Raw genomic sequence first — 25,720 nt, forward strand, 5'->3', positions numbered from 1 at the left:
AACTGATCCACACAGCTCTGGGGGTTAATAAAGGCCTTCTGAAGCAGTGCATTTGTGTAATAAAAATATCCACACTGTAAAATATTATTTCGAAAAAAAGTTACCTGGTTGCCTTAAAATTTTGAGTTCATACAATGAACATTTTTTGAGATTTGACAACCTTTATTAAAATATTCTTAAAAGATTTTTAAGCATATTGGGTAATTGTGTGTGATTTATTTCTTATGATGCAGTGAAACATGCCAAATAGTGCTATTTTCATGATTTATCAAATTTGTATGTGGTTCAGATACAAAAATAGTTTGAGTTTCTATTTATTATACAAAGTTCCTTCATTGTATCAACTCAAATTTTTAATTTCAATAAACTCAAAATTTTAAGGCAACCAGGTTACTTACTTTTTTAAGTTAAACCAACAAAAAACAACCTTTTTTTTTTTTTTACAGTGCATATTTAAATATTTATAGACTAAAATACTAGCTTTCGGTTTACAGTGCTACACGAATCAACTTGCGCTTAAAGGACAACTCCGGTGAGAAATGACCCTCGGGGTAATTAACAGATGGTTACCGAGTAGATCGTTCTCTGGGATGCGGTTTCATGAAAATCAAATGTAAAGAGTTTTATCTCTAAACACAGATTAGCTTATAATGTTTGTCTATGGGGCATGGAATAAGTGAAATTAAACCGCTAGTTAATACCACTAACAAGGCTCAAAATAGCCTCACACTAACACGGCAGCATGATGAGGGTCCCTACATGCAAACTGAAGCATTGAGAACTTTGTAAGAGTACAAACAGTTTAATAAGAAGATACTTTATAAAGACAGTCCATTATGCGTTCACGGACAGCAGCCATCTTGGAAAAGTCTCGATGTCTCGAGCCACGAACGCTGTGCTAAGTGAGCTGGTCGATAGGAATTAAGTTTGTGAAATCTAATTACATGGAGTTTTTTTTTTCTCTCTCTCTACTGCGTTCAGTGCTTTCTTCCGGAAACAATGGCCCATATGAGATTCCAAGTAACAGTTCATCACTTAGCACAGCGTTCGTCGCTCAAATCTGTTTTTAGAGATAAAACTCTTTACATTTGATTTTCATGAAAACGCATCCCACAGAAAGATCTACTCGGTAACCATCTGTTAATTACCCCGAGGGTCATTTCTCACCGGAGTTGTCCTTTAAAGAGTAACCCTTCTTTACTCTTTTCATAATAACACTAAAACACAATTTCTTTCAATAAAAATAGTTAGCTTAGTCTATAAAGTTTAAAATATGGACATTGTTCTTACACAAACGTGCCACTTTGCTTCAGAGGGCCTTTTTTTGCTTCAGAAGGCTCTTCATTACTCACGTGCTATGTTCATAAACATCTGAAGCACACGCCCCAAAAGCTGTATCTCTGACAGTCCACGAATGCTAAACTGAGCTCTCTTTCAGGACTTCTTACTCTTAAGTGGACAAATTAATACAAAATTATTTAAAAAAATAGGAAGTATCCCAGTAAACATAGTTGCTAATGTTAGGTTCAGTTAAGTGAACATACACTTTGAGAAAAAAAAAAACACTTTTTTTTTTGTTTTTGTTTTTACAGTGAGGACAATACAGTGTTATATTACAACTACTGACAGACCGTCCTGAAAAGCACTCTTTATTTCATGTGGATCATATCTTTTGTATTTATTTGTGCTTTCACTTGTAATGTGTTTGGGCTTGTGGTTTTAGATGTGCTCTTGAAATTGGAATAGAGAATAGTGTGTGTTGAGTTTGCTGCTCAACCCCCCACCAGTAATTTACATTTCAATGCATGAAGACTCTCACAGGTGATACACAGAACCTCACTACTGTTACCTGTGTCCTCGACCAAATACCCTGCCAAAAATAAATTGAAAATACATGATGAAATGAAATTACAATCGCTAGGACACATTTCCCAATCTTTAGGAGAACTGAGTGAGGAGTTTATACATTTGCTAACCAACTTTCAGCTTCACAGCAGTTAATTTTACATTTACAAATCAACTCATTCTTCCAGAGCACTGGCAGCACAGGTTTACATCAACACTAACATCAGGAACATTATAGAATTAAAATGACTTTACAAAACTAGAATGACACTGTACTGCTATAATTCACTGCATACTTACATTACAGTACAACATTATTCCTAAGTTTCCTCTTTTGAATGGATGGTAATGGCCTAACACTTGTGTTGGTGTTCAGTTTCATCAAAGTTGCTTTGATAGTGTTTGATTTTTTTAGCAGGGTAAATTGCATTACAGTATTACGGTATACATGTTGTAAATTGCTGTCTCATTCAGTTTTGTATTATGTTATTGTTTTGTCCATAAGTTAAACACTTTTGAAAACAGCATGTAATGATGTGCAAATTGGCCTGTAGAACAAAGTTTTGATTGTGTTTGTGTCAAAGTGAGCAAAGAATTCAGGTAAATTGAAAGATGTTGCCATTGAATGCGTTTGTGCTAAAGCAGTGTTGATCCACAGTTAAGCTATGATATAAAATTTCCTTTTATGAAACATTTCTCAATAATAACTTTAATAGTCCCTTTTTCAAAACTCTTCACACAGCGATCACAACTTCAGTCTGTGCGAGCTAAACTGTGGATCATTGGCACTTGATTTGAGACATGAATTAAGTGTTTTGTTGGTTTTTGTGGATTTTGAATGTGAAATAACTGCTGTGAAGCAGAAAGTTGGTTTGTAGAACTGTGTGAAGGATTTTGAAAATGACCAAAGTATTGAGAAATGTGGCCTAGCGATTGTAAAAACTGTAATTTAGTTTAATTTGGCTGGTCAAATCCCAGCATCTTCTCTAGTTTATTTGAGAAGGGTTCTGCCACACTGGTAGTTTGAGCTCTATTGGCCTGTGGTTCACAAACTGGTTTTTCAAGTCTTCCCTTATTGAAATGTAAATTGTGAGTGGGGGGTTGTGGGGGTTGAGGAGAGAAACACACAGGCGTCGTGATTTACTATCTAACAGGGGACCTGAGTCAGTGTGTGTGGAACATAATCACTATTCAATAATGACCTGCAATGAATACATTAGAGAGCTATTTCTGCTTGATTTAACCCTTTAAACTCAGGTATTGCTGTAAAAACTCTAAATCTTTACAGTGTGTTTGTGATTATAAGAAATGGCCCAGCAAACACACAGGCATTGTGATTTACTATCTAACAGGGGACCTGAGTCAGTGTGTGTGGAACATATTCAGTATTCAATAATGACCTGCATTTAATACATTAGAGAGCTATTTATGCTTGATTTAACCCTTTAAACTCAGGTATTGCTGTAAAAACTCTAAATATTTACAGTGTGTTTGTGATGATAAGAAATGTCACAGCAAACACACAGGCGTCGTGATTTACTATCTAACAGGGGACCTGAGTCAGTGTGTGTGTAACATAATCACTATTCAATAATGATCTGCAATTAATACATTAGAGAGCTATTTCTGCTTGATTTAACCCTTTAATCTCAGTTATTGCTGTAAAAACTCTAAATCTTTAAAGTGTGTTTGTGATGATCAGAAATGTCACAGCAAACACACAGACGTCGTTATTTACTATCTAACAGGGGACCTGAGTCAGTGTGTGTGTAACGTAATCACTATTCAATAATGGCCTGCAATTAATACATTAGAGAGCTATTTCTGCTTGATTTAACCCTTTAAACTCAGGTATTGCTGTAAAAACTCTAAATCTTTACAGTGTGTTTGTGATGATAAGAAATGTCACAGCAAACACACAGGCGTCGTGATTTACTATCTAACAGGGGACTTGAGTCAGTGTGTGTGTAACATATTAAGTATTCAATAATGACCTGCATTTAATACATTAGAGAGCTATTTCTGCTTGATTTAACTCTTTAAACTCAGTTATTGCTGTAAAAACTCTAAATCTTTGCAGTGTGTTTGTGATGATAAGAAATGTCACAGCAAACACACAGGCGTCGTGATTTACTATCTAACAGGGACCTGAGTGAGTGTGTGTGTAACAAAATCACTATTCAATAATGACCTGCATTTAATACATTAGAGAGCTATTTCTGCTTGATTTAACCCTTTAAACTCAGGTATTGCTGTAAAAACTCTAAATCTTTACAGTGTGTTTGTGATGATAAGAAATGTCACAGCAAACACACAGGTGTCGTGATTTACTATCTAACAGGGGACTTGAGTCAGTGTGTGTGTAACATATTCAGTATTCAATAATGACCTGCATTTAATACATTAGAGAGCTATTTCTGCTTGATTTAACCCTTTAAACTCAGTTATTGCTGTAAAAACTCTAAATCTTTGCAGTGTGTTTATGACAGCAAGAAATGTCACAGCAAACACACAGGCGTCGTGATTTACTATCTAACGGGACCTGAGTGAGTGTGTGTGTAACATAATCACTATTCAATAATGACCTGCAATTAATACATTAGAGAGCTATTTCTGCTTGATTTAACCCTTTAAACTCAGTTATTGCTGTAAAAACTCTAAATCTTTGCAGTGTGTTTTTGGTGATAAGAAATGTCACAGCAAACACACAGGCGTCGTGATTTACTATCTAACAGGGGACCTGAATCAGTGTGTGTGTAACGTAATCACTATTCAATAATGACCTGCAATTAATACATTAGAGAGCTATTTCTGCTTGATTTAACCCTTTAAACTCAGGTATTGCTGTAAAAACTCTAAATCTTTACAGTGTGTTTGTGATGATAAGAAATGTCACAGCAAACACACAGGTGTCGTGATTTACTATCTAACAGGGGACTTGAGTCAGTGTGTGTGGAACATATTCAGTATTCAATAATGACCTGCATTTAATACATTAGAGAGCTATTTATGCTTGATTTAACCCTTTAAACTCAGGTATTGCTGTAAAAACTCTAAATATTTACAGTGTGTTTGTGATGATAAGAAATGTCACAGCAAACACACAGGCGTCGTGATTTACTATCTAACAGGGGACCTGAGTCAGTGTGTGTGTAACATAATCACTATTCAATAATGATCTGCAATTAATACATTAGAGAGCTATTTCTGCTTGATTTAACCCTTTAATCTCAGTTATTGCTGTAAAAACTCTAAATCTTTAAAGTGTGTTTGTGATGATCAGAAATGTCACAGCAAACACACAGACGTCGTTATTTACTATCTAACAGGGGACCTGAGTCAGTAAGTGTGTAACGTAATCACTATTCAATAATGACCTGCAATTAATACATTAGAGAGCTATTTCTGCCTGATTTAACCCTTTAAACTCAGTTATTGCTGTAAAAACTCTAAATCTTTACAGTGTGTTTGTGATGATAAGAAATGTCACAGGCGTCGTGATTTACTATCTAACAGGGGACCTGAGTCAGTGTGTGTGTAACGTAATCACTATTCAATAATGACCTGCAATTAATACATTAGAGAGCTATTTCTGCTTGATTTAACCCTTTAAACTCAGGTATTGCTGTAAAAACTCTAAATCTTTGCAGTGTGTTTGTGATGATAAGAAATGTCACAGCAAACACACAGGCGTCGTGATTTACTATCTAACGGGACCTGAGTCAGTGTGTGTGTAACGTAATCACTATTCAATAATGACCTGCATTTAATACATTAGAGAGCTATTTCTGCTTGATTTAACCCTTCAAACTCAGTTATTGCTGTAAAAACTCTAAATCTTTGCAGTGTGTTTATGACAGTAAGAAATGTCACAGCAAACACACAGGTGTCGTGATTTACTATCTAACAGGGGACCTGAGTCATTGTGTGTGTACCGTAATCACTATTCAATAATGACCTGCATTTAATACATTAGAGAGCTATTTCTGCTTGATTTAACCCTTCAAACTCAGTTATTGCTGTAAAAACTCTAAATCTTTGCACTGTGTTTATGACAGTAAGAAATGTCACAGCAAACACTCAGGCGTCGTGATTTACTATCTAACAGGGGACCTGAGTCTATGTGTGTGTGTAACATATTCAGTATTCAATAATGACCTGCATTTAATACATTAGAGAGCTATTTCTGCTTGATTTAACTCTTTAAACTCAGTTATTGCTGTAAAATCTCTAAATATTTACAGTGTGTTTGTGATTATAAGAAATGTCACAGCAAACACACAGGCGTCGTGATTTACTATCTAACAGGGGACCTGAGTCAGTGTGTGTGTAACGTAATCACTATTCAATAATGATCTGCAATTAAAACATTAGAGAGATATTTCTGCTTGATTTAACCCTTTAATCTCAGTTATTGCTGTAAAAACTCTAAATCTTTAAAGTGTGTTTGTGATGATCAGAAATGTCACAGCAAACACACAGGCGTCGTGATTTACTATCTAACAGGGGACCTGAGTCAGTGTGTGTGTAACGTAATCGCTATTCAATAATGACCTGCATTTAATACATTAGAGGGCTATTTCTGCTTGATTTAACCCTTTAAACTCAGGTATTGCTGTAAAAACTCTAAATCTTTGCAGTGTGTTTGTGATGATAAGAAATGTCACAGCAAACACTCAGGCGTCGTGATTTACTATCTAACAGGGGACCTGAGTCAGTGTGTGTGTAACGTAATCACTATTCAATAATGACCTGCAATTAATACATTAGAGAGATATTTCTGCTTGATTTAACCCTTTAATCTCAGTTATTGCTGTAAAAACTCTAAATCTTTGCAGTGTGTTTGTGATGATAAGAAATGTCACAGCAAACACACAGGCGTCGTGATTTACTATCTAACAGGGGACCTGAGTCAGTGTGTGTGTAACATATTCACTATTCAATAATGACCTGCAATTAATACATTAGAGAGCTATTTCTGCTTGATTTAACCCTTTAAAATCAGGTATTGCTGTAAAAACTCTAAATCTTTACAGTGTGTTTGTGATGATAAGAAATGTCACAGCAAACACACAGGCGTCGTGATTTACTATCTAACAGGGGACCTGAGTCAGTGTGTGTGTAACATATTCACTATTCAATAATGACCTGCAATTAATACATTAGAGAGCTATTTCTGCTTGATTTAACCCTTTAAACTCAGGTATTGCTGTAAAAACTCTAAATCTTTACAGTGTGTTTGTGATGATAAGAAATGTCACAGCAAACACACAGGCGTCGTGATTTACTATCTAACAGGGGACCTTATAACCCTAAAGAACAATTTCTGCTTGTCCAGTCCTTGATTTATTTTATTTTTGTAATTGGTGCAAGAAATAAAATCTCACTCTTAAAATCTCAAGAAAAAATGATTTGGGGGGGGGGGGGGGGGGGGATTTTAGAGAGCAGAAACTATATTTGAATAGGCAGCTAATACAATCAGGCACAAATGTAAATACATTGGTGTACCTGACAATAATCTTAAATGAGAGATGTGGACTGATCATATACTGTAATTATGAAGACATAACAGAGAAGGTATTTCTTATAGAAATGACTTTCCTGTAATGTATTAGGTGTTATGTCTAAGGTATATTGTGTGTGTGTGTGCCTATTGTGATACCAGATGCCTGTGTAAACAAGTTAACTTATTTTAATGTGTTGACTAATATACTAAAGCACAAGAAGACTTGTAGACTAACTAAGTATAGTGTGTTACTTGGTGTTACATCTTGTAACTTTATTGCAACTGTGTAATAAATACATTTAAAAATAAGCTTCAAAATAAATGGCATTAAAGTATATTTTAGGTTACAAATAAATACTTCTCAGTACATTCAAAAGAACACAGTTATTATAAAAAGACATATTATTACTCGACACATTATATAGTCTGTACGAAGCTTAACTGCATTTAATATAATTTAAAAAACAATGTTATTTATTTGTAAAGACATGTAATGGTGGAGATGGCATATATATATATATATATATATATATATATATATATATAATGAAGACAGACTTGACTGCCAGCTCACTTCACATTCACACACACACACACAGCTCCACTGCAGACTAATGGAGGTCCCCTGTTGGATAGGTAGACATCGGTCACACACACACACACACGGCTCCATTAGAGTCTATGGAGGTCCCCTGTTGGATAGGTAGACATCGCTCAGGTCCCCTCTTGGCATGTTTTTAAAAAAATAAAAAAATGCTCATTTGAAGTTATATTGTGAATAAGGACCTTAAAAGAAAATTTTGTATGTCATTTTTGTTTCTTCAAAATGACTAGAAACACAGGTCCCCTCTTGGATAGTGTAGAGTGATAGTCCCCTCTTGGTAATATAGACGTGTATGTGTGTGTGTGTGTGTGTGTGTGTGTGTGTGTGTGTGTGTGTACACGAGTATGAGATGCAGGTGAGGTCTGAAAGATGCTTTGTTGATATTGTCAAAATCTCTTGTTTTTCTGTATAGACTCAAATTTGCCCCCTTTTATACAGCACCCTATAAAATGTTATGAATAGTGTGCTTCTCTTACCAAATTCCAACTGTGCTTCAACACACCTGGCTGCAGTTTTCGAGTAAATCTAAAGAACTTAATTAGTTTATTCAGGTGGGTTTAATTAGTGTTGGAACTAAACCCTGCTGGGACGAGAAATGAGGAACCCCTGTACTTGCTAAATTAAACATTTAACATAATGAGGTCAGATGACAACATGTAGCATGCTACTAGTTTTAATATTTGGTTATGTTGAGAATAGCGCATTATCACTTACAAAATTAGAATAAATTCTAAAAATCATACTTAATGTTTTTTTTTTTTTTTTTACATTTCATCTTATCACTAGGGGTGTAACTATATTTAAACCGAACGGAAAAACTGTGATACACGGTACATACCACAGTACTCTCATGGCATACCGAATTCCCCCCACCCCCTGCTTCCCCAGCCCAGCCTTGGCCCATTGTTAAAGTTGACCTCACTTTACTTTATGTCACAGAGCTAAATTTGTCCTTGACATTTGATTAAATAGTAATTAGGGCTGTAACGGTACAGGTATTAGTTTTCGGTACGTGTCTTATATTTACACGACTAATACAGAGCTGTAGCCTAAACACCATTGACCAACAGTAATTCTAATAAGCTCCACCTTTTGTTACTTTCTATAAGAAATAAAGATTCATCTATCAAATTCTGTCTTTTTTTTGTTTTTGTTTTTTAATTTCAAACAATAAATGCCATTTTGGTAGCCTGACATGGTCATACTAAATTCTAGTCAGAATATGAGTCTGAAACTGCTCCATTGGGCTGTGATTATGGGGCGTGTTTCAACCCAACCAGGAAAGACCTCGATTGGATAGACCGACAACCAATCAGAGCAACGAAGCAACGCATTGTCAAATATCAACAGAGCTCAACTGCACTGTGTTGCCAAGTCCGCGTTTTTTCTGTGGGTTGTTTTCTATGTCCGCGGGTTGAAGCGACTATTATGTGATATAGACCAATGAGTGCGAATTTTAGCAGGTAACCTTGCCAAAATAACACACATTTTACCCCCAAACGCCATTTTTCCCCCGGAGAACCCCCCGAGAAGCTATTGTTTAGGGCTAGTAGTTGGCGGGTTTTGTTGTAAAAACTTGGCAACCCTGTCTGCACGTGCGCTGGAATAAACGATCTTTGCTGGTGTTGTAAAAAAATGACATAATTTAATGATACACAGGGTACTTACCCAACATGATCATCATTTCAGAGAGAAATTGTGATGGTGAATGCAGATACAAACAAGCTCTCCATTTAGGATTCGAAAAAATATAATCCAAGCCCGTCTGATGACGTGATGATTACGTTACTGTTGAGCATCTGTCCGTCATCGTCTAAAGCCCGCCCTGATGATTTCATTGGTCCGAACAGTTTCTGTTTGGGGATAATTACTCCTCTATGGAGCAATGCCAGACCGAACTGCCCGACCTAAAAAAATTCGCTGCCATTTTGGTGCTCTTCAATGTGTCGTGACAGATCGCTGTATAGGCCACTCAGTTCAAGTGGCTGTGCGGGCACGATTGAAGGCCATCATCTATTCCTCTTTAATATTAGTTACTTAATGAACATCTGATGAATCTGATATGTTGAAAGATGCAGTAAAACTTACTGGGACGTGTTAAAATCTTGTGTAATCAATCAGTGTTTCAATGAAAACATGCAATTTAGAAGTGAATGCAAAAAGTGCTTAAGTGGGTCTCACACCAGAGGAGAAGCTCAGCGCAGTGCCACGTCTTTAACAATTTCAGCACAATATTTTCTATGAGTGTACACACACCGACAGTGCCATTCGCCGTCTGTCCGCAGCGCCCAGCTACGACTCAGAACGCTGTTCAAAATTCAGCTGAGAAAATTTTACATTATAATCATCTCAAATCCTTGTTAATGTACATACTGACTTCACCCTGTGCTGCAAAATATATTTACCTTGATTGAGCACAGCCTAAACATAGGCCTTTAGGGAAACATATAATAAATATACCAGCACCAGGTCACAACCCTTTTCAGCTGGATACTATTAATGAAAATAGTGTAGAGTAGCATAAAGACGACGAAAATCTAAATGAAATTGGGAAATACCTTGAATTATAAGCGTCAAACCACTGATTCTGAGGGACAAAATACAGAAATCAGCTTTGTGGATGAAGATTGCTGATGTTGTCAGATTTTTTAGCTGAGTGTCTCAGTTAATTCAGTTAATGTAAGTTACACCCTGAGGTAGACTAGGCAATGATTGTATTTCATTTTACAGAACAATCATAACATCACGATACACTGACTTGTCCTAGACTCGATGCGGTGCTGTGCTTCTTGTCCGGTGTCTGACCCCCTTTATGTGCAGTTTACATGTTTGCATGCAATTTGTCATTTCATTTTTGATTATTATATCTAAAAATAATTAGCAATTGAATTTAGGCTAATAGTTTTGGCTCTATTGTTAATGTTTAGTATCATAGTTTTTTTTTATCCCTAAGAAACTTTATATATATATATGAACTATATAGAGCAAGGTATTCAGTGGTAAGGTAGTGTTCCTTTCTGAGCATAGCCTAATTCTCTCCGGCTCTCTCCCTCCAGTGCTCTCGCCCGTCCTGTCACTGTCTAAATCTCTGTGGGTTTGGCATCCTGGTGTTAGTGTGTGTGTGTGTGTGTGTGTGTGTGTGTGTGTGTGTGTGTGTGTGTGTGTGTGTGTGTGTGTGTGTGTGTGTGTGTGTGTGTGTGTGTGTGTGTGTGTGTGTGTGTGTGTGTGTGTGTGTGTGTGTGTGTGTGTGTGTGTGTGTGTGTGTGCGCGCGTGTGTGTGTGTGTGTGTCTGAGTGAGAGAGAGTCTAAATCTCTGTTGGTTTACATCTCTAGGTACTTTCTGCCTAGTGTGTGCAATTCTTTACAGTTTGGGGGTCCATCTTGTTCTCCGCTCTCTCTGTGACTCAAGCTGCCATTTCTATTTGCATCCTTCCTTTCTCGCTCCCTCCTTCCTTCTGTCTCTCCATCGTCTGTCTCCTCTTTCATATCTGACTCAACACCCCTCCCTCTTTGCATATCTATTTCTGGTGCCTATATTTATCTCTCCACGCAAACATCACCTCACCCTGTTTCCTCATTACCACCACTCCATATAACACACACACACACTCACACACTCCCTTGAGTCAGTCTCTCACCGCTGTATGATATCACCTCTGTTTGATTCCTATCCTGCAGTTGAATCATTCCCTCCGACTTTGAACTCTGACCTTTTACCTTTGCTGATGCCCCTTTAGGAGTGTCCCCTAAATCCCAAGGCAGTGAGCCTGGGAGAGTTATACGGAGAATACAACCTCTCCACCAACGAGTGGACGGATGGTGTCCTCTCCTCGCTCATGAGGGTGGCCTGTGCAGGTACATTTAGTCTTGTCTTTTTTTTGTTTACCCTTTCAAAATTATTTACAAGTATTTCCGTTCATGGTGTACCCGTGTAAGCTGTGTAAATGTCAACTTAACTTGAGTTTAAAGATAGAGAACAAAAAAATGTGTACAATTTGGATTCAGCCATTTGTTTGGATCGCACTTGAAGTCAAATGCACAGTATGTGCATATAAAGACGGCAGTCTGTGGAAAAGTTCTGCAGCAGTGCTCTTTAATCGTCGCTCTCGCGCTTCTCTCTTCTTCACATCAATACAACGTCAAATACATTTCCCCCTAGAACTGTCAAAACTTGCTAAAGAAAAACAAGCTCAAGTGTCTCATTAAAGGGAGAGGAAGCTACTTGCTGAGTCTGTTTTGCACCCATAGTGTCGATTTGGTTTTAGCGTGACAGAGTATTGTTTTAATGATGGATGCTTTAATATTACTCATAAGGCTGATTGGTTTCCAGTATAATTAAGGTTTAAAAAACACATTTTTGGTGTGAAGGTACATTAGACTCAAATATTCAGCAGTTTCCAAGAAGTTTAACACCGATTAACCACGAATTCAGCAATAATTGCTAATAACAAGAGATTTAATAAAGCTCTCTCATTTAGATTTGTCATCCTTGGTAAAAGACACATCATGCAGATGCTCCAGACACATGTATCCGTATCAGGGATCAGGCGACCCGGCCCGAGTTAGTTCAGTTCATCAATTTCAGTGAATTATTGATGCATAAAATGATCTTTTTTTTCTCTCATTGGATGTCCTGTAATGTATTTTTGAGTGGCACATTTTGTAAGTAAGAGTAATGTGTTTCATGTTGACTTTAAAGCTTGTGCTCATCAAGAAGTGTAGAATGTTTCTTGATAGCAGGCGCTCTGTGACGTCAGCTGAAGCACTGACAGAGGAAATGAATCCTGAAGTGACAAGAAAGAACAAACAGAAGAGAGAAAGAAAGAAAGTGTGTGGTGCGAGTGAAAGTGGTTGTAGAAAAGTTTGCTGATTAGTTTTCTTTTCGCCATCCCATTCAGCTTAGTCTCTTTTGTGGTCCACAAACTCTCTGTGTCTCTGTGCCAGTCTCTAGAGTATCACAGGAAATCACATAGCTTGTTTTTTTCCAGCCTTTCTCTTTGATCACTATACAGCCGTTTAAAGCAGCAGGGATTGGTCGTGTGTTTTTCCTCAGTTTGTGTACTTTCGTTCTGTGTACAATCCAATATGAAGTTATATTTCTTAATTATTGGTCTATGTACACATGCAGGCTTGTGGTTTATTATTATAATGAATTGTACTAAATTCATGTGTATGTTTTCTTTGTTGCAGTGATCTCATTGTTTTGTGGACTGTAGCTCCTGTCGAACCGTTCTGGTCTTTCACTCTTTTTGATGTTCTCCGTCTCTTGACTTGGACATTATTCTGAACTTGACCAACATACAACTCAAATCTTTCCATCTTTCCATCTCTCTCTCCAGGTTCTTCACTTGCAGTTTAGTTTGATTTATTGGCATGACAAATAACCACATTCGTGTTGCCAAAGCATTTGCAGCTATTTGTTGTAGAAAAATGACAATAGTGGAAAACCAATGATGGCTGACAATGAATCTGCTCAGAATGGCAGCTAGGATTTTCTCAGTTTGTCTCATTAGTCTCTAAATGTGTAATATTACAGAGATGGTCTACATGTGTCTTACTCTTAGAACGCTGATTCTGATCATTATTTTTTTTAAATATTTTTCTGATCATATATTTATTTCCCTGTAAACACATTTAAAAGAAGCCCACCCCTCAGTGAACTACTTAAAAAAAGGCTCTAAGTCTTGTCTATTAGTCTTATCTGAAAAATAGATTGTTGAAACTTTATTTTGTTCTCAGAGTTTTATTAGGCTGTCCTGAAAATCATTTTACAGAATTTAAATGAGATACGGGAATTAAATAAACAATTTTTTTTATTTATTAAAAGCCCCTTTCGCACGGCACGTCGGACCCTTAATATTCCCGGAACATTGCCGGGTCGCCTTCTGTGTGAAAGCAACCACGTCACGGAATTGATTACCGAATTGAACCCGGGTCGGGGACCTAGTAACATTGCGGGATTCGACCCGGGACGAGCGCTCTGTGAACAAAAGCCAAAACTAATGCCGCAACGTGTACGTAGTTATTGTGCGACTCCTAGAGCTTGTTTTTTCAATAATACAACCCTGCAGTGCCAGAAGAGCTAGTCGGTGTTTTAAACGCAGAGAGTGTTCGTATACAAAAGAAACTAAAATTAAACAAGCAGAAACGTGCGCAAACTGGACACAAGTCGAGACCACGGAGCTCCTTACTATCCGCGCTGAAGCTGAGATCGCTCGCCGTTTTACGTCACATCCGGATGTCACGTGTCATCTCGAAGTGCACATATTACAGTATTTTGCTGGCAGTGTGAATGGACCAAATCTAGCGGCCCGGGAACAAATGCCGGGTCGCATTATCCGTGTATTTGCCGCAATCGCAGTGTGAAAGGGGCTATATAGTGGGTTTCTTATGGTAACACTGGTGTTTTTGTGTGTGTGTGTGTGTGTGTGTGTGTGTGTGTGTGTGTGTGTGTGTGTGTGTGTGTGTGTGTGTGTGTGTGTGTGTGTGTGTGTGTGTGTGTGTGTGTGTGTGTGTGTGTGTGTGTGTGTGTGTGTGTGTGTGTGTGTGATGGGTAGGTTTAGGGGCAGGGGCAGTATAGGGGGAAAGAATGTACAGTTTGTATGGAGAAAAACCATTACATCTATAGAGAGTCGCCACAAAGATAGTGAACCAAACGTGTGTGTGTGTGTGTGTGTGTGTGTGTGTGTGTGTGTGTGTGTGTGTGTGTGTGTGTGTGTGTGTGTGTGTGTGTGTGTGTGTGTGTGTGTGTGTGTGTGTGATTGTTCAGCTCTGCTCTGCTTTGTTCCTTTGAAACGGTCGGACAGAGCCAAAACTGTGCCTTTCCCCGGATGCTTGTGTTTCCCTCTGGACTTCTGCAGTCCCTTCCTCCCTCTGTTTCTCTTTTAATGTTTCAATGGGCTTCATTGGCATGAAAAGTAATGGTGCATTTGCCAAAGAGAATGAGCCAGTGAGTATTAAAAAGATTCAAATAAAAGAAGAAAAATATTAATTAAGCACTAAGGTGCATCAGACCATTGTGAATATAATGCAGCACAGCCTTGAGTCCCCTTATTGCTTATGTAAAACAATTAGAAAATAAAGAGTTTTAACAGACTTTTTTTTATTATTCATATATTATTTTAAAGAATTCATTAAAGGAATAGTTGGGGGGGGGAATCTGCCATTATTTTCTCACCCTCATGTTGCACCAGACCTGGCTTTCTTTCTTCTGTGTAATCAAAAGATATTTTGAAAAAAATCTTTTTCCCCCATACAATGGAAGCCAGTGGTAACCTGAACTCTTTCATTAGTTAGATTCAGGAATGATATGAGGATGATTAAATGATTACAAAATTGTTGTTGTTGTGGTTGTGTCCCTTTAAAGGAAGATTACAAAAACGAGAAATTTCAAAGTGAAAATAGTTTGTTTTGTAAATAATTTTGTAGTTTTCATTGAACTTTGCATTTATTCATAGTGAAATACTAATATTAACTAAATTTTGTTTGGTTTGCCGCACAAGAACAACCATTTATTTAGTTCTTTGTTCATTTTGCCATGTTTTCCGCCTACTTCTTCCTGTTGCTGGGTTGTTTGCTGAGTATGGACCTAGTCAAGATGATTCCCATTTTTCACAGAGGACAGGTGTACGTTTCTGGGCCAGATTACATTGTATTACCAAAGTCCCTTTCAAGGAAAGTCTGTTCACTCAGTGGCCATATTTGCAGCGCCTCCAGGCAGCTATTTTGGGCATCCAAACCCAAGTCCCATCTACTTGAATGGGAGAATCCTGAAATCTCAAAAACTGCTGGTAACATTTTATTTTAATGGTCCCTTTGGAACATATGAGAAACTTTGCAACATGTCAACTACCAATCATTAGAGAGTATTAGTAGACTGTCTGCTTAATATCGGCTAATACTTAATATCGGCTAATACCCAACTGACATTCTCACAATTAAATAACATTTCAAATCCGCAAAAAAAACTGACATGAACTGTCCCATAAATGTTGTTTTTTTAAATGCTCAAATAGTGTTAACAAAGCTTGTTATTCAGAGTAGACGAGCCAATGCGCATGTGCAGTCTTAGCACGAGTCTCTGGTTTCTATGGGAACCGGAGCTTCTAACTGCAGTTACACAACGACTTTACCAATCAGCGATTGGCTCTTTTACTTAGAGAAGGTGGGATGTATTCTGCCAGTTTCTCCCATTCATAACCAATAGGAGTGAACCGTCTTTCTCTATAATAGTATTTGCTATTTAATTTTCTCAGTGTATTTAACTTGATCCCGTTTCATCTGCATTTTAGCGTGGTGTAGTCTAATTACTGAATCTGTTCTTGAACCTTGGTCTGTAGTGAGGGACTTGTTTTGTTTTCTCTGCTCAACTCTTAAATTCACAGGATTTTATAAGGGGATGTTCGGAGACCACTAAGTTGCAAATGCTTTCAGAATTTAATTGCCTGTTTTGTGTCCTCATAGTTAATGGATATTGGTCTAATTATACCCTGCATGCATTATTTCAGGAGTTCAATGCACCTTTTTTTTTATAATTTTTTTTTTTAAACAGGATTCAACAGGCAAAAGTCTCAGTTGGGTGTTTTTTTTTCTATTTGGCGAGTTCGTGGTTTGTTAGTGGACCACACACCTCGCTGCCATAAAAAGCAATGGCCTCAATTACTGATTCTAATATTTTCAGCCTAATTTTAATTGAAATCTCTACAGGACATTGCATTTTTATTACACAGTGGGTCCTGTGAGCCATTCCTCACAATTCTTTCACTGCAGGGTTGATGTTGCCTGTGGACCTGAGTTTCAGGCCTAATTGTACTTTGATGAATGTGTGATATAATTGGATCTGAATATGTTTTTCGTGCACGCGTACGTCTGGAACTTGAAGGTCAATAATATCATTTTAGGTTCACTGCCAGGGTAAATGGTCCAGGTCTGTCTGTATTGTTCCAGTAGGTCCAACTTTTGCTGTAATGCAGAATCAGAACCAGGTCACGTGTGTAGATTAGAGTCATATTGAGTGAAATCAGAAAATACAGATGTGCTTTGAACTGCTTGGAGTACTGGGCTTATTCAATAGCTCTCTGTGCCACTGGGAGAGTGGAGGAATTTTTTATAGCTATTTTTATTGCTATAATTTCATTTAGCTCATGGGTTCTGTGTGCAATAATTTTAACATTTTAAATTATATTGATAAGATAATGTACATTCAGCTGGACATACCACAAGAAACCTATGTCCAGGTGGTCAGATCTTTTATTACCCCAAAGGAGTCTATTTTCTATTAAAGACCTGCTGACTGTTCATTAAAATTCTTATTAAATGGCTACTTACCAAATAAATGCATAAATGGGCATGAAATATACTGTAGGTCTGAGTTCAATCAGTGATTCTGAAAGAGGCCACAGAGTGATTTGAGAGATGTTGGAGATCAGTTTTGCTGATGGTCAATGCAGTTTAACAGCCATTAGACAAAAAAGTATTTGACTGCTGATTGCTGCGATCGATCAGTCAGGATCAAATAATCCCAGGGAGTCGTGTTAGGATGTCAAATAAATTTTGATGACAAGTATCAGACAGAATGAAAGGCGTTTCAGGGAAAAACTGTGCAATATTTTTGTGATATTTATCAATAAATGTAAGAAGTATCATCAGATATGCTGTAATCTTGTTATTAAAAAGTCCATTTCACTTCTACCAAAGAGATTGTGTGCTTTTCGAGGAATGCTAAGAGTCTGGTATTGATTACTACAAAACAGCTTCCCATACAAATGCTTTAGTCTTTATTATGGTTAAATTCATTCCCCCTTCAAGAGCCATATTGAATAGCTTTTGGAGAGCAGACTGGAATTAGTATATTTAGCTCTAGTGCATTTGCCTTTTAATGTGGTCGTTTTGTCTCGGAGCTCTTGTGCAGTAATGCAGAGATCTAATGGATTCTGATCTGAATAGCTGATTTGAACACCTCAGGCTGTTTGTTTATTTAATTTAGCTTAGAACTTTCTTTTTCTGCTGCTTCCCCTGCAATTACATTTTCCTTTAGTTTGTGCCTCACTTTTAACCTAATTTGTAGAGCCGTTTTGTCTGTAGCCTTTCATACTGTATGCTAAACTCTCTCCGTCTCACAGACAGGAGTGTCCTACCAGTTCTTCGACTCTGAATGGAGCGCCAGGATTCTCCTGCCAAATGTCAATCTAACCAACAATTACTTTACATTTTTAGTGGCTCCTGCAGTTTCTGTCTTCTAATCCAGGGGCCGGTATCAGGGGTCTTGAACTGGTCATAAATGGATAGTTCACCCAAAAAAATGTATTCTGTCATTTAGTCACCCTCATATTGTTCCAAACTGGTATGCATTTCTTCCTAGAAACTAAAATAAGATATGGTGAATTCAACCTCTAATAAATATAAAAAGAGCATGTGCATTATAGCTGCATCACAAATGGCAAATCTATATTTTTTCCCTTTATATTTAAAATTTGTCAGATCCTTTTATCTCAAAAATAGACTGGATGTTACATTTTTAACTCTTGGCATGAAAACAAATGGTTGTCTACCAATTTTTCATCTTTTTTCCGTATTCATCGCTAATTCAAAAAACTGAATATGAAAATATGTTAACTAGAATTCAAAGCTGCATCATTACACAAGGGGTGAGAACGTTCCAGCGTGACATCCGACGGTTTTTCCCAGATCGCATCACATATTTTAAAGAATGTTGGCTTCCATTGTATTTTTTTCTCCGTACATTCTTCTTTTACGTTTCACAAAAGAAAGAAAACAATTACATGAGGCCGAGTAAATGATGACAGAATTGTCATTTTTAAGTAGACCATCCCTTTAAAGGGATATATTACCCAATATTATAAATTCTATTATCAGTTACTGTCATCAATCCACTCGATTCATATGGATTTCTTTAAGAACTTTTTGATTCTTCCAAGTTGACTTCCAGTGGAGGGACAGAAATCTCTCAGGTTAAATTAAAAATATATTCATTTGGGGTTTGGAACAACATGAAGGTGAGAAAATGATGACAGAGTTTTCACTTTTGAAAATGATCCCCTAGTTTATCCCATGATTTACTCACCCTCATGCTATCCTAGGTGTATATGACTCTCTTCTTTTAGCCGAACACAATCTGAGTTGTATTAAAAAATATCCTTTATAATGGCAGTGCCTTGTTTTTTGAAGTCCAAAAAAGTACATCCATCCATCAGGGGTTGAATAATGGCCTTACCGAAGCAAAGTAATGCATTTTTGTAATATTTACAAAATATCTATATTTATTACTTTATAAACTATAATAACTCGATTGACCTCTGACCTGATGGCAGGCAATTCCCAACATAAGCTTTCTAATCAGAGTTTTTGTTGGCTCAATATGGCTTATATCTGCTGTGTGCGTCCCCTCCTCCCTGTCAGAGAGGGAAGATAGCCCAGAGGAGATGTGACACTTCCTGTAGCTGTGTGTGACAGTTGTGGTGTTATACGCTTACCCAGGCAGCCAGCCGGCCTGCTGCTTCCAGACAGGGTGCGTTTGTATGTGTGTGTAAGACAGATGAGCCGTGCTCTGTGTTTGTGTTTTATTGTTTTGAGTTCAGTAAATGAGACACACATGGGCAGATAACGGGACAGGAAAAGATAAATGATCAATTAGAGGCTTCACCACAATTGCCTGCAAGTCTCTCTGGTGTCTGCGAAACCAAAGTAGGGAAATGAGATTGACAGAGGAAAGAAGAGAAAAGGGAAAATGAAAAATAGAGAGACAAAGAGATCCAGGGTGTATTAGGAAATTCACATTCGTTCTGTGTGTGTGTGTGCATGTGTGTGTGTTTGTGTGAAGCACTAACACTTCCTCTCTGTGCGGCCGAGCTCAGATGAGAAGCCTGATGAGAAGTGGATTGTGTTTGACGGGCCAGTGGACACGCTGTGGATCGAGAGCATGAACTCTGTAATGGATGACAACAAAGTCCTCACACTCATCAACGGAGAGAGAATCTCCATGCCTGAACAGGTACTGGTGGCAGACGATACCCGGCACACACTAAAACCTCTAATGCCGCCCACCCAGGGTTATTTCACTTCTGATTCCAGACCTGACACTGTGCGTTTCACCTCACTAACCCATCAGGGTACTATAGAAAATTATTTATTTCCTTCGCTTATGCCCTTTTTTAGTTATTGGGCAAATCTAATGAAGAAGTGCCTAAGGCAAATTTTATTCCAAAATCACATAGATAGATAGATAGATAGATAGATAGATAGATAGATAGATAGATAGATAGATAGATAGATAGATAGATAGATAGATAGATAGATAGATAGATAGATAGATAGATAGATAGATAGATAGATAGATAGATAGATAGATAGATAGATAGATAGATAGATAGATAGAGAGATAGAGAGATATATATACACACACACACACACACACAGTGGGTAAGGAAAGTATTCAGACCATCTTAAATTTTTCACTCTTTGTTATAAAGCAGCTATTTGCTAAAATCATTTAAGTTCATTTTTTTTCTTATTATTGTACACACAGCACCCTATATTGACAAAAACAGAATTGAACGTTGGTGGACAGGCATTTTCATGTCAATTGGGTTTAAGTCAGGGCTCTGGCTGGGCCATTCAAGAACAGTCACAGAGTTGTTTTGAAGCCACTCCTTCAGGCTCTTCTCCCCAATAGCTCAGTTTGCCCGGACGGCCAGCAGGGTTCTGGTCATCCCAAACATCGTCCATTTAAGGATTATGGAGGCCACTGTTCTCTTAGGAACCTTAAGTGCAGCAGACATTTTGGCCAGATCTGTGCCTTGCCACAGTTCTGTCTCTGAGCTCTTCAGGCAGTTCCTTTGACCTCATGATTCATGCTCTGTGAGCTGTAAGGTCTTATATAGACAGGTGTGTGGCTTTCCTAATCAAGTCCAATCAGTATAATCAAACACAGCTGGACAGAAGGTATAGACTGTAGAACAATTATATATAATACAATAGTGGAATTAACAACTAAATTTGAAGTGTGTCTTTAAAATGCATGTTTTTATTTATCCTTCTCACATTTGTAGTTCTTTGGTCACTTAATAAGAATGATTTATGTTGTTCTATATTTTGTATTTAAATGAATTAAAAGCGCCTTTTAATGTCTTTGAATCTCTTAACTATTCAGGGTTGATGTAGGATTCAGAAAGTAATTAGTAATTAAATACTTTTTGGAGAGAGTAATTTGTAATGTAATCTAATTACACTACTGAAGATGTAATTAGTAATTAATTACTTTTTTACAGTAGCTTACCCAACACTAAAATACATTTTATTTAAATTTTAAGAATATTACACATTACTGTTTTTAATATTTATCAAATAAATCATGCCTTACTGAACATAAGAGGCTTCTTTTTATTGACCTCAATCATTTGAACAATAGTGTATTTTGCATCAAGAAAAGGAATAATTTTTTACAACAAGCATGTTTCTTCACAAAATTATCATTACTGTAGTGCCAAAAATCATCATCTTACTATAATGCAAAAAACAAAAACTCTGTTCATTTATGTCCATTAAAATCAACAACAATTATTTTCCTAAGCTATAAATACTTTACAATTAAAGTTATAAGATTTAAATTTGTTTTAAATAATTATTATTATTTTTTTATAAATGATTATTATTATTATTTTTATTATGCATTATTAGCATTATTAGATAATTATTATGAGCATTATGAGTGCTTAATTGTCCTGGAAAAATGTCACAATACTGAAATTCTTAATGGCCCTAAAATAGACTTTGTTTTCTGGATGGAACACATCATTTCTTATTAATTTAGTTTTGCTGTGAAATAGGATGCTCTCGTGCTCTTGGCAGGTTTTTTGAGATTCACTCTTTCAGCTAAGTGACAGTTCTGTGCTTATTTGGTTGGGTATTAAGCATTAATGAGAGTGTGTTGCAGGTCTCATTATTGTTTGAAGTGGAGGATCTAGCCGTGGCGTCCCCTGCTACAGTGTCTCGCTGTGGTATGGTTTACAATGACTATTCTGATCTAAGCTGGAAGCCTTATGTTCAGTCCTGGATGGAAAAGCGGAAGAAGGTTTGGGACACATTGTTAAGCTCAAGTATCTATGGTATTAAACATTTGGCAATGTGCTTCATCTCTCTCTCTTTCGCTCTCAGGTTGAAGTGGATTATCTCAGGCAGCTGTTTGATCGCTGCATAGACAAGACCCTCGCTTTTAAGAAGACTCAGTGTAAGGAGCTGGTGACCATCACCGAGCTGAACGGAGTGGCGTCGCTGTGTAGACTCTACGACACACTGGCCACTTCAGCGAACGGGGTCAGAACACTTTCACCTCACTGATGTGTACAGCCAATATCGCAACTATGAAAGCACCATAAAAGTGATCCGATCATACACCAAGTCTTCTAAAGCCAAATGTGTGGACCAGACTTATGATACTTTTATGGTGCTGTTGTGTCCTTTTTGAAAATTGAAAACTCCAACTGTAATTGCATGGAACCAGTGTATTTTTTAAAGGGGTCATATGATGTTTTTAAATGTTCTCCGTCAGTGTGTAATGTACCTGAGCATGTATACTCTCTGCAAAGATACAAAGCTCATAGTCTCCCACAAATGGATTGATTCTAATAGAGAACACTGATCCAGTCCTGCCTAAAACGCCTCAATCGAGGTCCAGATATTACTTCCTCCTACTCTGACAAGTCAGAACCACATCAAGATGTTAGGTCTGGGAACACACATCGTTGGCAGGGCTCAATCAGAGGGGCGAGTTAAACGGTTGTCCTTCAAATTCCCTCTGCACACAATAGGGTATGCCCACCGACTTTATGACTAGAGTTTGGTTTTTCCAGCTCAAAAGCTAAGGGAGAGTTGCTAGATGCCCTGGCTGCAAATTACATTTGCTGCAGGTAGGGTGCGTCTAGATTTCTAGGCTAACGTCCTCCTGCTAATATTTTGCTCTGTGATGTAGACGTTTATTCCCTGCCCAAAGGCACACACAAAGAAAGAAGACGATGGTCCAGTGAATTGTAGTTTTGTTGTCATGTCATGCTTTGTGTTGCGATGCAAAAGTAAAACCGCTTTGTTTGGCCTTCCGAAAACAGATGAAATTAGTAATCAGAGGTTAAGATGAACTTATCAGCGCTGTTCCTGAGCAGTACCACACAACATTTTGCTTGTGTACAGAGGACAGCCTCCTGAACCACCTTTCTCAAGGTTTGCCAGCAGACTCTCCTCTGCATTTATTTCAAAAACAGCCAATTCTCCGGAGATTGGAGATTTAGCCAGTTCCATGTCAACTTTTCTCACTCGTTGTGACAACTAACCTCTGCCACTCCCACATATACTCGTATAAGTAGGCGGAGCAACTTTTCTCTATTTATGGATATGAAGAGACACACACGTGCAAATGAGGTCTAAAATATAAACTCTTATTATTAGCTTACCATAGTGATTCAGAGTAAGACAAAAACACATTTGGAAGAAGGATTGATGTATTGACTCAATGTGTTAACAATTAATTTAATTTTTGTTCATTTTGAACAAAAGATCAGGGTTTTCTGCGGGTCTTAAAAAGTCTTAATTCACCCTTACATCAGAGACAAATGTCATGGCATTAAATGTTGCATGCATTGCAAAATTCATTATATCTTGCCCAGTATTTTTGTCCAGTTTTTTCTGTTTTCCAATACAAATTTCTAAACATCTTTCAATCAAGATACGTTTATTTGAGATGCAAACGTAGCCTTGAAAAAATTTACAAAATGATCAGAGTTCATGCTTAAAACCAGAACAAATATCTGTCAATGAGTTATGAAAACTTCCTTTGAATTAAATAGATTTTTCTAAGCCCAGTGGCAGATATTTGTTCTGGTTTTAATCATAAAAACAATTTATTTTGATCAATTTCACAGAAAACAAGGCAATTTTTTTGAAAATTCTAGAAAATGTAGACATTTGCACTGGAAACCAAGACAAATACACAGAGCATCATTTTTTGCAATATGATCAGTACAGTAGATATTTGCATATTAGTGATTCTAGAGTGATATATATTTTGTAAAATGCTTTCAAAAGTAATGAATATCTGTTGTAAGTTGTATTGTCAAACTCTGAGTGTTGCTAATGCAAATCATTTGCGTTTCTCTGTAGCCATATACAGAGAACCGCCGTTGGCCGTCTTGATGCTCTATGCGTCATTACTTTATAATGTCCGCGGGTACTGAGAGAAATTTCTCGTGGTGCCCCCCTCAGCACTTGGGAGCGGCGGCACTGCATATACATTTAGAGAACCTATCGACATATTGTTTTCCCATTCATTTATTCTTAAAAAAATATTTTACTTGGTCTTAAAAAGGTCTTAAAGTCTTAAATTTACCTTGATAACACCTGCAGAAAGCCTATAGTGTACCTTTAAACATATTCTGCTTTGTATTTGTTTGGTTAAGCTGATGTGTCATTCTCTCTGGCTGGTCAGGTGAACCCAGCGGACTCTGAAAACTTTGGCCGTATGGTGGAGCTCTGGTTCATCTTCAGTCTCATATGGTCTGTGTGTGCGGCCGTAGATGAGGATGGGCGCAAGAAGATGGACAACTTCTTACGGGAAATAGAGGGAACTTTTCCTAACAAGGTAGACGGTAGGCCCTGTCCCAAATGGCACTTTCGAGACTGTCGGGTAGAAATCTGCCGTGGAGCTCGCAATGAGCAACCTTCTGAAACCTAAAATGACAACTGGGACACCCTATGGTCTCGTGAACTTAACTGATACATGCACATGGTGGCTATTGTAAGTCCACAAGACTAAGTGGATATGAAGAGTGCCATTTGGGACAGGGCTCAAGATGAAATGTGTAGTTGCTGTGCTGTTAATGTTACCAGATAGAATCAAAAACAGTAACTTTACCAACTTTAGCTTTTATGGTCCGTCTATTTATTTATTGTTTGTTTGTAATTTAAGGAATGCTTGTTTAATCTGTTTAAAAAATGTGACATGATTTCATTGTGTAATGTAATGTTTTTAAGTATGACTGAAGTATCTGAATATTTTTGGGGGGCCACTGTAATGTACATATATTATAAAAGAAAGAAATGTTAATGTATGCATGCACATGCTCAGACATGCTAATTTTACATGAAAAGTGCTGATGCTATGCGTCTAGAACAAACGTTAAGCCTTTCTGCCTGCAGAAACAAATATATTACTGGAAAAATAATCACCTTGTATTAAACCTCAGGACACCATCTATGAGTACTACGTGGACACCAAGAACAAAACGTGGGCGTCATTTGAGGACAAGCTGCCCAAAGGCTGGCGCTACACCTCCAAGTGAGATGTGTGTGTGTGTGTGTGTGTTCGGCCCCATCCTCCTCCTATTCAGGGGTCTCTGCCAGCCGCCTGCGGGCTCAGTCAAAGGCCTCTCGCCTGGCTCCCTCCCAGACTTCTGAATTCCTCGTCTATTCATATTTCTCATCTTTTTCATCCTTCTTCGTCTTTCTCTCTTCTCTCCCCTGCTCTCATTTGTCATGTCAGTCCAACTCTTTCCCCTTCATTGTCCTTTGTCCTCTTGGCTCTCTTTTCTCCCTCTTTGTCGGCTGTCCATTTTTCTATCCTGGGGTTCTTTTTTTTCATACCTGACTCTTTTTTTATCCCACTGTTCATTTGAAATGTCTCGCTACATCTTTCAATTTTCAGTCTTTCAATCAGGACTTTTCACCTCCTCTTCCTCCTCTGTATTCTCATTCATTCTGCT

The 25,720-nt window shown here is 37.6% G+C and overlaps 1 protein-coding gene across 2 annotated transcripts in view; it reads left to right on the top strand.

The window, feature by feature from the left end:
- dnah2 (dynein, axonemal, heavy chain 2) overlaps positions 1-25,720 on the top strand; it is a 234,435-nt gene that overhangs the window by 150,752 nt on the left and 57,963 nt on the right. For both annotated transcript variants that reach the window (XM_067446627.1, XM_067446618.1), the window contains 6 exons: positions 11,693-11,810; positions 19,829-19,965; positions 21,907-22,044; positions 22,128-22,286; positions 24,448-24,600; positions 25,205-25,296. In XM_067446627.1, the coding sequence (XP_067302728.1) occupies positions 11,693-11,810; positions 19,829-19,965; positions 21,907-22,044; positions 22,128-22,286; positions 24,448-24,600; positions 25,205-25,296 (797 nt within the window). The remainder of the gene's footprint in view (positions 1-11,692; positions 11,811-19,828; positions 19,966-21,906; positions 22,045-22,127; positions 22,287-24,447; positions 24,601-25,204; positions 25,297-25,720) is intronic.

This window comes from Pseudorasbora parva, chromosome 1 (assembly GCF_024679245.1).
Source record: "Pseudorasbora parva isolate DD20220531a chromosome 1, ASM2467924v1, whole genome shotgun sequence".
NCBI lineage: Eukaryota > Metazoa > Chordata > Actinopteri > Cypriniformes > Gobionidae > Pseudorasbora > Pseudorasbora parva.